Genomic DNA, 15187 nt, shown 5'->3' with positions numbered 1-15187 from the left:
CTAATGTATAAAAGAAGACTGATAAGCTGGAGGAGGGGCAGGCAGTCTACTGCCAAAGTGATGGTTGCTGTAATTAGTAGAGGAATTGTAAGAATCAGAACCCAACAACGAAGGCCCCATGTTATCTGATGGATACATATATGGCCTTGAGAGCGAGACTGGAGTCCTATTTCCAACACCATAGCCTGCTCCATATAATCCTTGGTTTGATCTGTCATATGCATTTTGGCCCTGTAGGTTGTAGGATGTAACACCTGGAGCTGCACCAGAATATTGTACTCTATCCAAAGACCTATAAAAGCTTCTGTCTGCACCATTGGAAGAAGCATAAAGAGTCGGAGTTCTTTCATCTGCACTTAACGGAGGCATATATACACCAGCATTTCCTCCATTGGCACGAGGACGCTTAGGTTGAGACTTAACAGCACCTGCAGACCTTTTTCTGTCAGCCTTAGCTTTCTCTAGCTGAGCTACACGCTTTTGAAGAGGATCTGGTGAGAACTGCGATTCAAGTTTGTGCTCCTTAATGCACTTTATAACAGCTCTGTAAGCAGAAAGCTCTTTTGTATTTACTTCATTCTGTAGCAGCAAATAAAAATATCGGTCAAAAAAGGAACTTCCGATATAACCAACAATACTAAGCCAAAATGATCATCACATAACAAGACATTTTGTATAACAGTAATACAATCGTACTTGTGCAACAGTAGAGTTATTCCTGCTTTTTAAACTTGCCTGAGAAGCTTTCTTAGCATCTTTCAGATATTCCTTCAACAAAGGAACATGTGCAAACTTATCTGTCAGCCCAAATGCATGAGCAAAGTTGACTGCCTCAATTTGTTTTCAACAAAGGAACAGGTGCAAACTTCTCTGTCAGCCCAAATGCATGAGCAAAGTTGACTGCCTCAATTTGTTTTCCACTATTGACCAGGGTTTCTACAACATCTGCATGAAATTGTCACAAAATTTTCAGTTAATCTGAATATGTCACAAACATTTGAAATACCAAAAGACAGTTTACTGTGAAAGAAAAAACAATACAGACAACTTCAATGGATTTGTCAATAAAGATAACAGCTATGCCAGCTTGAGACCATTTTCGTAAGTAAACAATTCCCCACTCATGAAAGGCCTTATGACACTTTACCATAGCTGATCATCTTCAGGTGCCTTTATTAATATCAACAAAATAACTTACATACAACTTTCTACCTCATAAAAAGATGTCTACCTGGTAGAGGCCACTCAGTGTCTGCCTTGCATATGAAATGTTGAGATCTAAAGAAAAGACTACCAACCCCGTCAACTTAGAAACCCGTTCACTGGACTAAACAAAAAACGTTGGGAAGGTTTACTATAGCTAGGATTACCAAAATTTATCTTCAACTCAATCAACCACAACCAAGTATACTGATAAAATCCACCAGTCCCTCAAAAAAACCAAGCTAGCCATGAATGCCAGAAAAACAACAAAAAGCCTATCTACCAAAATGGATGGAAATTTTGCCAGCCTAGCCACTGAGGCTAACATTACAGAACACCAGCCAACCAAGCTGGCATTTTTGATTCAAGTCCAAGGGAACGACAGAGTTCAGGTGTCTGCCTGCACCATGCAAATGCAAGAACAAGCTTGCATAAGTCATCTTTATCAAACTCTGACGCAATTCCAAAAGTAGCTAGAAGTTGCAAGAAGGCCTGGGCCTCCAACGAATTGCCATTGGCAACATCTCCTTCAAGGTTTATCTTCGACTTCCATTCATGTGCAATACTTTTGGCTTGCTCCTTTATATTTAAGGGCAGAACTGGATGTTCAACACCCAAAATAGGATCTGCCAAAACAGGTACAAGAGATTCCAGTAATAATGTACAGTCCCGGTGTAGAGCTGGGAGCCCAGACTCTTTCTTGTCACTTGAATTTTGTTCAAGAGAATAAAACCCCTCCAAGGACTCCAACACTAACCGTGGTGGGTCAGTTGCAGAGTTTAATGCAGAGGGAACCTAATTGCAAAGCCCTATTTCCAATTGAAAAAGTCATTAAGAATGGGAAGAAAGGATTTAGGGATTATAATATCTGAAAATTTCTATTTTTAAAGTATTATAAAATGAGTTTAGATATTTATATAACAATAATAAGTGGAAATAAAAAAAAGAAAAAGAAAAGAAAAGAAATTGATTGGAGATAAACTTTTTATAATTTTGTAAATGTTATTGAGTTCCAATGCTCAAACAAAATATTTATAAAAGGTAATTCACTAGTCTGTGGATGAAGCAAGCATTTGGAGGCTAATTCGTGAAGTCTGACAATAAAAGAGGTGAAATTAGAATGAGTAATGATAAGACACACATCCTTGTATAGAAATTGCAATGAGGTTTTTCTTAAAGGTGACTTAATTGTATCACATTGATTTTGACATGACAACATCAGCAAAATGATATAAAAGTCGTTGCAACTAGTACATCTGTGTTTGGTGCATTAATCACTATATGAGATTGAAGGAATCTGGCGCATTCTCGATCAGAACTATTGCTTGATTGAAAACAACATGAGTCTTGTGTTGTACAACAATTGTATAATTGGTGCATTAATCACTGTATGAGATTGAAGGAATCTGGTCGCATTCTCAATCAGAACTATTGACAACAGCATGGGCCTTGTGTTGTACAACAATTGTATAATTTGATTGTGAAGGATTTAAGGAGAAGTAATGTTGTTTTTTCTGATCCTAGCAAGGATTAGCAAATATACTATTTATTGGTCCCTGTGGTATACATTGTTTGGACCTTGTTTTCTCCCTTAATTGTAAGTGAATAAAAATATTAGATTCATAGGACAGGGTACCATTAATCATGTAATCCAATGATCTTGGACGTTTTTTATTGAATTCTTCAAAACTTATTTCCATTTGATCTTCCAAAATGTGAAGATAGTTTTATTGGTTGGAACAATGCTACAACTTACAAGTTATAATAACAGAGATTTTGTTCTGCATAATGCTTTCCACCTTGCAATCTTTTTGTGGATATGGTTAAGCAATATTCTCTTCGAGTAAAGAATAAATTATTGTGTGTAGAGTCATTGGGTTTACTATAGTAATGATCGTAACATTTTGTAGTCTTTTGTTTGTTGTTATGTGGTTTAGTGGTTGAGACAGTGCATTACCATGTTAATGACCCAAAGTCAAACTTAGAGATCAGAGCCCTCAATTATAAGTTGGTTGAATTTTATGAGATTTATATGCAATATTAATTCAATAATTAAAAAAAAATATAGACTTAAGCACCCTAAATAAACTTCAATTTATACATCTTTAGAATCTCATTTATGCTACATATCTGCATCTTATGTACATTTTCCCATTCCCATGTCGGAATTGTTCCTCAATTTATGCCTTACGGCGTTTCCTTTGCAACATTTGGTGCAAATGCTAGTTTATATTACTTTTAATGTTTTATTATTACTTTTGAGTAGACATCTAAATGTTCACAAAAAAAAACATTTACACAACGAAAACATGGCCCTCATACTGATCTCTGTGTCTAACAAAATTAATTGTAGTTTTTAAGTGAGTGTTTTTAGAGTCAAAATTGTGGCCAAATATTGATTTGTGTTGTTTAAACTAGCTTTTTTTTTGCATATATGGATTCAACCCCCTCAAAAACCCCTCGGGCACTTCAATTGTCAAGAGTTCACTTGTCAGACCTGTGATTTGAATGAATCCTCCAAGATTCTACACAAATTAGATTAGAAAATAAACTCAAAATCTTTCCAAGAATTTTCACTAAAGACTACTGGAAATTAATGTCTATATATATATATATATATATATATTGAAGGCTTCCATAGTTAAATTAATATATATATATATATATATATATATATATATATATATATATATTGGAGGCTTCCATAGTTATTCATATTGTTGGATATTTTTCGAAACTAATTGTGTAATGGTATTGGTCTGTCCAAAGTTTCAAATGGTTATTCCATCCATCTTCAGAGACAAAAGAGCTACTGAACTGTGGAATGGTATTGATGTGATCGGATGGTTACTCCATCCATCATTAGGGTCCAAAGAGCTAATGTGACTACACTACTGCTAAAGAGTCAATTTATAAGATAACAAAGATTAAGTGTTCATTGTGTTAAGTGGATAGGAATTTGGTTATCATCAAATTTATAAAAAAATATTAAAATAATTTGATAGGGAATTTAAGTTAAATTAAATTGTAATTTGTATTTGACGAAATTTATAAATGAAATTATAATATAAGACATAATTAAATTAAATAAAACATGGATTAAAGATTATAAGAGTTAATAATAAAATAATAATTATGGATGAAAATTAAATAAATAAAATAATGAAATAAGGAGAATTAAGAATTAAAGTACTAATAATTAAATTGAGGATTGAAAAAAGAAGAATAAGAATTAATTAACGTAAGGATTAGATGAAATATAAAGTTAATCAAATAAAAAATACAATAAGAATAAGAAATAATTATATATATCCAAAAACAAAATAAAAGATTAATGATTTATGATAAGATAAATAAGAATTAATTAAAATTTCTAAAACTTGAGATAAAAATAAAATGAAAATAAGAATTAGAAATAATTAAAACTTAAAGAAAGAATTAATAACAAGTAAACTAAGAATTAATAAAAAATTATAACTAATAATTAAATTTATAAGTAATAAAAAAAATAGTTAAATTGATTAATTAAAACTCAATTAAAATAAGGATTAATTGAAAATTAAAAATAAAGAAAATAATAAAAATAAATAATAATAAAAGTAAGAATTAAAGATAAGAACTAAGATAAGAATTAAATATAAAAATTTAGATAAAAATCAATAAGAATTTAATGAAAACTAAACGAGGGAAATATTGAAAATTGAAGTTTTAAATGAATTATTTAATGAAAACTAAATGAGAGAAATATTGAAAATTGAAGTTTTAAATGAATTATAAATTTAAAATGTAAGAGAAATTCTGGAGAAAATTTAAGAAAATATATTAGGAAAAAATTAGACATTTTAATGATATGATTAGTGACTTAACGGGAGAGATGATGAAAAAAGGTCTTTTAGGATTGGCTAAGCTTGTATTTATCCTTTTTATTAAAATTATTAGGGTTTGTCTTGATTTCCAGGGCATCTCTAATATTTGGAGAGTTGTGAAATTGGATAAATTCTAGGATTAGGATTTTGTTTATTGATAAAAAAAAATCAAATGTTTGGACTTTATTGAGTGTTCAATGATGAAAACTTTTGATAGACGATTGTGGTTGGTATTAGTGATGTGTTCTTTGAGGTGGGCTTTAAAATAATGACCTATTTGGCCAATGTAGGGTTTGTTGCAGGAACAAAGAATCTAATAGATGCTTGATCCTTGCATAGGGTCACATTTTTGTTTGGCCAAACAAAATAATTGTTCATGGGCTTTATGGGGCTTCAATATAGTTTTAATATTCTTCTTAGGAAAGATATTTGCTATAATATATGTGGTTCCTTTAATGTATAGAAGCGTAAATTGGCCACAGGAGGGATAATAATCATTATTGGAGGATCTAGGGTGTGAGACACATTGAAAGGTTGCATTGATATGAGTGGTGTAATATCCATTGGCTTAGAAAAATTGGAATAAATGGGACATTTCAGCTTAAAGGAACTAGGGGGTTGAGATTATTAGAGCTCTTGAGATAAGAGTTTTAAGAACAATATATTTGTGGGAAGGGTGGTGATGTGAAAGTGCGTGTAGAAAATGTTCAATGTGTGTCTTTTTTTAATAAACTTGATCAGAGAGGGAGCCATTGGGGAGTTGGGTTATGAGGACCTCAAGGAAGAGATTTACTTGATTCAATTTCCATAGTGAATTGAATATAAGGAGAAATACTATTGAGATGAGAATGAAAGGCATTGAGCGGGGCTTGACTCTGTTTCCAAATGACGAATGTATCGTCAACAAACCAAAACCAACACTTAGGTTTGACATACCAAGAGTTAAAATCTCTAGCTTAAAAGTGTTGCATAAAGATATTAACAATTACTGAAGAAAGATGGGAGCTCGTAGTTGTACCTTTCGTCTTCTGATAGATCATACACTTAAAATAAAAGAAACTTGAGGTGAGACAAATTTGGATAAGGTTTAAACTTTCTGCATCTACTAATTATGAGATCAAGTTTAAATGTTCAGGAACCAAGATCTTGGTGAAAAGAGAAATAATGTCAAAGTTGACCGATAGGTAATTCTCATCAATCAGGATGTTTTTAGTTTTAAGAATGAAATTAGCATAATATTTTATATATGAGGGAGTGGACCCCACAAATTGTTGAAGGTTGGTGGCTAAATATTGCCTTAATGCATGGTTAGGGGCTCCAATAGCACTAACAATGGGATGAAAGGGAACTCCTTGTTTATAAATTTTAGGTTGATTGTAAATTTTAGGAGTTTAAGGGGTGTGGAGAATAATTTTATGTTCAATGGGAGTGGGTGAGGAAGGAGACTTGATGGCCTTAGCGACCAGGTGAGTAATGACATTCATGGGGTTGTTATGAAGGATTTTACAAGAATTGTTCACAAGACCTTGAAATTGAGGATTTTATAAGAATTGTTCACAAGACCCTGAATGTATATGTGCGTAGCCAATTATGGAAGCTTGTGATTTACCATATTTCCCATTGAGTCACTGATAATATCATTTAAAAGTATATTTATTTCCTAATATTTTTTCTCAAATTTTCTCTAGAATTTTTGTTAAATTTTAAATATATAATTCCTTCCAAATTTCAAATTTCAATATTTATCCTATTTAATTAATTCATTTATTATTAATTTTGATTGGATTTTTTTGTTGAATTTTATCTTTAATTCTTAGCTTTATAATCTATTTATTTATTATTATTTGTTTTATTTTTAATTAATTATTATTTTACGTGACTTTTAATTTATTAAATTTCAATTTAGATTTGGATCAATTTAAGTAATTTATTATTATTATTAATTCTCAATCTTTATTAATTCTTATCTTGATTTTGTTTCTTCACTTCCTAATTAATTTCTTATTAATCCTTTCTTATACTGTTAAGTCTATGCCTCTACCCCCTCTGGTTTTGAACCTGTGACCTCTTAAGAAGAAACACATGCTCTTAACCATTAGGCCACTCAAGTTGTATTCTAGTTAATTTATTATTTTATTTATTTAATTTTCTATCCATAAATATTATTTTATTATTAAATATTATTTTACTATAAATTAGTTAATGGTTAATAATTTTTAATCTAATTTAATGCTTTATTTATTAATTAAGTCTTATTTTATAATTTACACTATGAATTTGGTCAAATATAAACGATAATTTAATTTAATTTAAATTCCTTAAATATCAAATTTTGTTTAAACACCCATTCAGTTATCAAATCACTTTTATAAATTTGACCTTAACGAGATTCCTCTCCACACTTTAACCCAATGGACACTTCATCCTTGTTATCATATAATTATGAATTTGACCTTAACGAGATTCCTCTACACACTTTAACCCAATGGACACTTCATCCTTTTTATCCTATAAATTGGCTCTTCAGCACCACATTAACTTCCATAAATTTGTCTGTATATCTATCTATCTATCTATCTATCTATATATATATATATATATATATATATATATATATATGAATGTTTTTTTTTTTTTTTAATTGTATAGGTTAAATCATTTTTCTTATTTTTGGTCTCTCACATGGTCTATAGCCTAGTATATTGGGATGTGTAGGGGTTAGGTGTAATGTAAGAAAGATAATATGTCCACATTTTTTCAAAATGTTGAATTTATCAAGATAATTCTTCCGGTAAAATGCATTACAAAATTTGTAATTTACATTCTCAAATGTTGAATGTATATATATTTACATGTTATTTCTATCCATTTTTTAATGTAAATAATTTCTTAAATTGTGTGGGAAGTAAGCATTGGTAAATATGTTATTTATGTGAATCTAGGCTATTTTCAAAGATTTTATTTTTGAATTACAAAATCACTACACCAATATTTAAAAATCATGCATGAATATTGGAACCATATCCATAAATTATGGCATAAAATATGTGATGAAATTATCCACATGGATTTATATTATTGCAAAGAATATAATATGACCTTCAAGTTATGGTCCAATCAAGAGTTAGAAAAATAGTTTTTTAATAATATAGAAAAATAAATATTCATTTTTCAACGTTAAACATTATAAGTTGCATTGGTCAATGCTAAACTAGAAAAATAATTTAAATTAATTAATAATTATTTTGTAACCATATTTAAAATTAATTAATAAATACATAAAAACATAATACTTACAATATGGTTCGACAGTTTCATCACCGAAAATTTAGAGAAGCCATTGAGATTGAAAAAAGGTCGAGCAATCTCAATAGAGATGACGGCTGGAAGATCAGCAGTTGTTGGATCCCTGCGCGATCCCTGCCCTCTCTTCCTAGTCGTTTCTCCCTCCTCTTTTGATTCGTTGTTGTTTCCCCTTTTTATTGTCTCTTTGATTTTTTTTTTTTATTTTTTTTTTCACCCCTACTCGTTTATTGATTTATACTAATTTTTGATTCAAGGAATAATAATCTAACCTACCCAAACTCCCAACTCTTAAAATTATAATCATTAATTTACATCTTAAAACTATAATCTATGAATCTTAGATTAACAATATTAACATTAATATTCATTAACATTAAAATTATAGAAACAAACATTAGAATTAAACTAGTACTAAACATTAAATTATTATTAAGTTCAAACTAATTAATTTACTCTGAATAATAAGAAAAATCAAGTATGAAATACGGTAGTAACAAGCATAATACTATTACCCGGATGTGGGTGCCTTAAATATGTGTTAATGCTTGGGCATGCGAAGCAGGCAACTGGCAATCCACTGAGCAGGTTTCGGCGGTTCGATGCAGGTCATTAACAAGCATTAATGGATCAACGGGCTCGAGGTATGCAGGCGAAAGATTTCAGGATGGCGCGCATTCTCCACGGCACATTTGCTCCGGTTTCTTCAGGAATTGACATAGTGGCTCCGGGTTCTTCAGGCATTGTTCTCCTCTGGTGGTTATGTCCTCAGAGCCTCTGTGCAACCCAGAGAATTTGGAAGCCCCCATGGCTTCATAATTGCTCCCATTTTGCCAGCTTCAGGTATATGATTATGTTTCTTTCCGAAGGCATCTGGTGCATTAAGTCAGTCTTCTCCATATGCGTCTAGTGTATTAAGTCAGTCTTCTTGCCCATCTCTGTAAGGTGGTTCGATTCAGTATTTGTTGAAAGTGTCTGGTTCGGGTACTGGGTTTTTTCAGTCGTTGTTGGGTTTTTTCTTGTGGTCGATTCTATCTACTGTGTGCTCTGTTTTTGGGTCTTCAGTTCAGAGGTCTGGTATTCAATCTGGGTTCATTTAGTTTGTGGCGAGCCGTTTCACTCTCACCCTCAGTTCCCCGGCACCTTCAATCCGCTGATCTATTCTGTAATGGTCCGTCGTCGTGGCATCCCCAGGTGTGGTAGCAACTCAGGATCCCGTGGAGGTTCTCGGGGTCGTGGTGGCTCTGTGCCTCGTCGTATAACTTCGTTAGCCTCTGCCTCTCCATCCTCTCCTCCCTCTGACCATTCTGGACCTTCCCTAAACAGCTCTTTTCGAACAACCCAGTTCAAGTTCAGAAGCAGGCTTAACAAGCCTCTTATCTCAGCTACAATAACTGTTATCTTCTTAGAGGAAGAAGATGAGCTTACAAGCTCAGCTGAAACCTCCAAGGAATAGTCTCATTCTCAAAGTTCCAGTGATTTTCAGGGTATCTTGGCTGGTGTTGTCCTCAATGACTCCGCTGCGATGCACGAAGAGGGCCAATAGGAAGACTTTCGCCCTCAGCCAGACTCTCCTCAAGAGCAAATCATAGCTTGTGAGCCGGCGCGCCTCTCTTGCAGTGTTCTGCACCTTGTGCTTCCTCCAGAATGCAACAGGATGGAAGCTGAAGATAATGTGATGGTAACCTGGGTAAGCTCCCCCAACCAAGCAAATGAGAACGCTACAGATTCGCCACCGCAGGCTTAATTACTTTGGGCTTCAGCGACATGACAGCAAGTCATCTTATGATTTCTGGATTTTGTGTGTAATTCTCAATGTTCATGGCCTCTGTTATTATCAGCATGAAATTTTACAATCTCCAGGACATAATTTTGGTTTTCCATTTTTTTGTAATAGTGACAAAGGACAGCATTTTGTAAAAGGTCAGCTCATTCTGAAGCGTCGATCTTAACTAGCTCTGTTTAGTCTTGGGTCTATGATTTTCATTTTTGTAAATAGAAGGCAATGTGCTACTTGCAACAGTCTTTTTGACAGAGGGCAGGCTACAGCCCCCTCAGAGGTTCAAACCTATTTGTAAATATTTTTCTCTTTTAATTTTAATAGAATACTCTTTATACAGGAAAAAAAAAAAAAAAAAAAAAAAGAAAAAGAAAAAAAACAAGCATAATACTATTAATCATAAATAAACAATATATAGAAATTAAATTAAAAAAAAATAAATTAAAAACTCATTTTTTGAACATTAAATTAAACAATTAAACAATTCAATTATGATACTAGTATCGAAAAATAAATAAATAAATATTAATTAATTAAACTATTTAAACATATAATTAAAAATTAAACAATTCTATTACATAATTAAACATTTCTAAAAATAAAGAAATAAACAAAACTAATTAATTAATTAATTAATCAAACTATATAAAAACAAAATTAAAAATTAAACAATTCAATCACATAAATAAATATTTCTAACTCAATTCTAAAAATAAATAAATAAAATTAATTAATTAATTAAACTATATAAAAATAAAATTAAAAATTAAACAATTCAATTATGATACTAATATTAAAAAATAAACAAACAAATAAATAAATAAATAAATAAATATTAATTAATTAATTAATTAAACTATTTGAACATATAATTAAAAATTAAACAATTCTGTTACATAATTAAACATTTCTAAAAATAAATAAATAAATAAAATTAATTAATTAATTAACTAATTAATCAAACTATATAAACATAAAGTTAAAAATTACACAATTCAATTACATAATTAAATATTTTAAAATGAATTTAAAATTATTATTTTATAAAAAACAAAGTCGGCTTCCATTCCCTGTGCATCTCTCATCCCTATTTATTAAAACTCAAGGAGATCTACCCTACACAATTATTGATCTATCCTGATGATGAAATAAATAAATAAATAAAATTATTGTAAGATAATCTTCGGCAAAATCACATAACGAATCATTATGGATCACAGAAGTCTAAATTCCTCAATAAATAAAATTAATTAATTAATTAACTAATTAATCAAACTATATAAACATAAAGTTAAAAATTACACAATTCAATTACATAATTAAATATTTTAAAATGAATTTAAAATTATTATTTAAAAAAAAACAAAGTCGGCATCCATTCCCTGTGCATCTCTCATCCCTATTTATTAAAACTCAAGGAGATCTACCCTACACAATTACTGATCTATCCTGATGATGAGCCACGTTGGAGGGCTCGAAACGTCAATACACACAAATCATGGATGCAAAAACTCCAGAAGAAAACAACACACAAAGAATAAAGATGTGAAATTTATATAATACCCACCTAGATCCATTTTAACTCTAAATCCACCAAGCCTTGATCAATTTTTTTTTCACTCCAAAAGAGGTTTGATGTCATTTGAGGCTTGGTAGATCAAGAGTTGAAATGGATGTATAACAAATAATAATGGATACATTATTATTATCAACTATAAGTAAATGTTTATTTATAATTTTTTTTAATAAATATTTTGATAGTAATATATGAGTTTGTAAAATAATATGTTTAAAAAAAATACATGAATTTATTATTATAAAAATATTATAATCTTTTAAAAGTTTACTATGCAAATGGAAATATACATTATCATAATCATATTAATAATAATTTTTTTTCTAAAGGGTTGATAATTAAAGGTTAATTAATCAATTGAATAAAACTTCTCTTGGATGCTTGGTCATGCCTCTAATAATCAAGCTAAGGCCTATGTCTTACTTCATGAAATAACTCTCGCCCTCACAAAACATCCTCCCAAGTTTGTTATTATTGGAGCCTCTAAATTATCATTAAACATTTAGAACTTGGCACCTCCCCTATCATCCTAAATTTAAAATCAATATTTTGATGAATTTATTCAGCCCTTATTTATTTGTCTTGTTGAAGCCTTGGTGGACAATCCCTCTCCTATTGGGATTAATTATGGCTGTCATTATATTTACATGTTCTCATACCTCCCATGATGTGAGGAGCAAAGTCTATTATGTTGATGTAATAGGGAAGTTATGGAAGGGTATCCTGGATCAACTAACAACACCCTACCACATGTAAGCCTCTCCCCTTATGGAGCTTATCTACTTTAGAAATATAATACATTTCATGCAATGAGACTTAATTTCTACCATGTCAAATGTATTGATATATGCTATGGCGTATTGTTTGAGGAAGGAGCCCTTGATCTTAATGACCAAAATTTTTGACATGAAAGAGTGTATCTACCATCTATAGGTTAGGATAGGGAAATTGATAGCCCAATTAGCCTCCACAATGGACGTTCTAATATTTTAGTGCCTCTCATTGTAGTGCACAAAGGGGGAACTAGAAAGTTTGAGGTTTCAATTAGAGGGTCTCAACTCACTATATAGGGGGAAATTCCACAACCTAGGGATTCTTGATTCTATTCAACTCCACTGATTTCAAACCATTTAGATTTTCCTCATGAGTTGCTTCTCCTGGACATGAACTTGGAAGCTACCTAGTGCAATATAGTTGAAGTTGATGTACAACCAATTGGCATCCCTTCAAGTTAAATTTCTAATGCATGTCAAATTTATTTATTTATAAGGGGGTTTACAGAGTATATACTTATTTAGACATGTGGTTTCTTGTATCCTAGTATAATTATAGTTTGGAATGTTTGGCTCTAGTTGAAGAGACAATTTTGTTGAAATTTTCTAAAATTATCTCTATAAAGGGATTTGTGTAATTTCTTGGGCTCCCAAGCACTAATTTTGCTTAATACAATTATCTAACTACCATTATAGAAAACAATATAAGTTTTCTTTAAGGAGGAAGGATTAAAAAATTTATAAAATGTCTAACTAAACAAAGCACACACACTATATATATATATATATATATATATATATATATATATATATATATATATATATATATATATATATATATATAGATATCTATATAATTTTTATTTTTCTTCAAAGAGCTAAGATACATAAATTTACAAAATGTTTGAGTCAACAAGGTAAACATAAAATTTTTAGAAAATATTCAGTGTATCAAAGAATGGTATATAGCCTAAAGAGAGGGTCTTAAATAAATGATAAGAGATTAAAAAACTAATGAGCGTAACATCATGTAAGAATTTATGGAAGACCTCAAAAGCGACTAATTAATTATCCCAACTAAGAGTTGAGTCCCCAAAATTGATAAGTGAACAAGAAATCCTTCCATATATTGATCATTTTTAGTTCTTAGCATAGGGTTATATCTATCCTTCTTGTGTAGCATGTTAAAAGAAATCGCTTGATCTAAACTAGCTATAGTTTTTCCTAAGAAATTCCTTGGACATTGGAGTGAGGGTTCTCTCAAATATGCTAAGAGTTCTCTAGTTGGTTCCAAAAATGATTTTGAAAATAAGTTTTTTAGGAAAAGAAATAATGTACGCACCATATTATGTTAAGGGTGTTTCTAAAAGGGAACAAGAAATGGATCAGGAAATAACCCAGAGTGACATGGAGATGGAGGATCACGAACTACAAGAAATTTTGGAGGAAGAGCATCTAGATCTAGAAGGCTTCTTGGAACAAGGAACCAAAGAGGGAGTAGATTTGTTACCTCAAAAGGAGTTCCAAAGAGTATAGCAGCTATTCATCTGGAAAGCTCAGAGCAAAGGGTACGAAAAGCCAAGGAAGAATGAAAAACAAGGCAATGAAGGAGTGAAAGCTTTGAAAGCCAGACTAGGATTAGCACCAAGAATCCCAAGAAAGAAAAGAGGCCAAAAAAGACAGAACAAGCTGTTGATGGAATGTGGGAAGCTAATGATAGATTCAGGTAAGATGAAAGACCTATCCAGCTACTCCTTCAATAATCTTTGATAATGAAGTTTACTTCTTGGAATATAAGAGGTCTAGGTAGTAAGAGAAAACAAAGATTATTAAGTAACAGAATGAAATAAGTAGCCCAGGATGTGATATTCATTCAGGAAACTAAATGTTCCATTCAAAAGATAAAAGAGATTCACGGCAAATGGCTCAATAGATTTGAGTTTTTGGAGGTCAAAGCAGAGAATACAGTTGGAGGTATTCTCACGCTTTGGAACCCCCAAAAGATTGACATGATAGATGCAGAAGCATCTAGAAATTATCTTTCAGTGATCATTTGGCCAGTGGGAGATAAGGAAAGGTACTTGGTTACGAATGTGTATGGTCCCCAAAGGTTGGAGGACAAACTCTTGTTTCTTGATTCACTAAAGAAGCTCAGGGAACGTCATGCAAGAATCCCCTGGATCCTTGGGGGGAATTTCAATCTGATAAAAACGTTGTCGAAAAAAAAGGAGGGACTAGAATTCTATCCAAAGATTCTTGTGCGTTTCAGACCTTCATAGACAGTATGAAGCTCATGGATATTGCCATGAATAATGGGACCTTTACTTGGAACAATAAAAGAGGAGGAGAGTCTCAAGTGGCATCCAAACTGGATAGATTTATAATCTCAGAAGATCTTATGATCAAGGACAAGGACATAGTTGCGAGTGTTCTTCCCTTTGGAGGCTCAGATCACTGGCTAGTACAACTGGACATTCAGGGTATTGGAAAACACAACAACAGACCTTTCAGATTTGAAAATATCTGGCTCTCCCACCCAGACTTCTATAACAACATTGCTATCTGGTGGGCAGAGGATTTGGAGATTCAAGGCACAAGAATGTTCCTTCTTCAAAAAAGGCTCAAACACATTAAACTCCAACTCAAGGAGTGGAACAAGAAGGAATATGGCAACATTTTTGAAGAG

At 31.6% G+C, this 15187-nt stretch overlaps 1 protein-coding gene and 1 pseudogene across 1 annotated transcript; both read right to left on the bottom strand.

Annotated features, from left to right (window-relative positions):
• On the bottom strand, positions 1 to 1150 carry LOC149156576 (FRIGIDA-like protein 4b). Its single transcript, XM_089444793.1, has 4 exons — positions 1042 to 1150; positions 857 to 945; positions 697 to 768; positions 1 to 579 (listed from the first exon to the last, which is right to left on the bottom strand). Exons 1-4 carry the CDS (start codon positions 1148 to 1150, stop codon positions 1 to 3), a joined length of 849 nt encoding a protein of 282 aa, XP_089300919.1.
• A 380-nt stretch (positions 1151 to 1530) lies between these two features.
• Positions 1531 to 8387, bottom strand: LOC149156575 (FRIGIDA-like protein 3 pseudogene; annotated as a pseudogene).
• Between the last annotated feature and the right edge of the window lie 6800 nt (positions 8388 to 15187).

This window comes from Pinus tabuliformis, chromosome 9, assembly GCF_031772625.1.
Source record: "Pinus tabuliformis cultivar Carrire ecotype Pingquan chromosome 9, CPIR1, whole genome shotgun sequence".
Classification (NCBI taxonomy): Eukaryota; Viridiplantae; Streptophyta; class Pinopsida; order Pinales; family Pinaceae; genus Pinus; species Pinus tabuliformis.
Note: the sequence above shows the minus strand (reverse complement) of the source record. Positions and strands in the feature narration are given on the sequence as shown.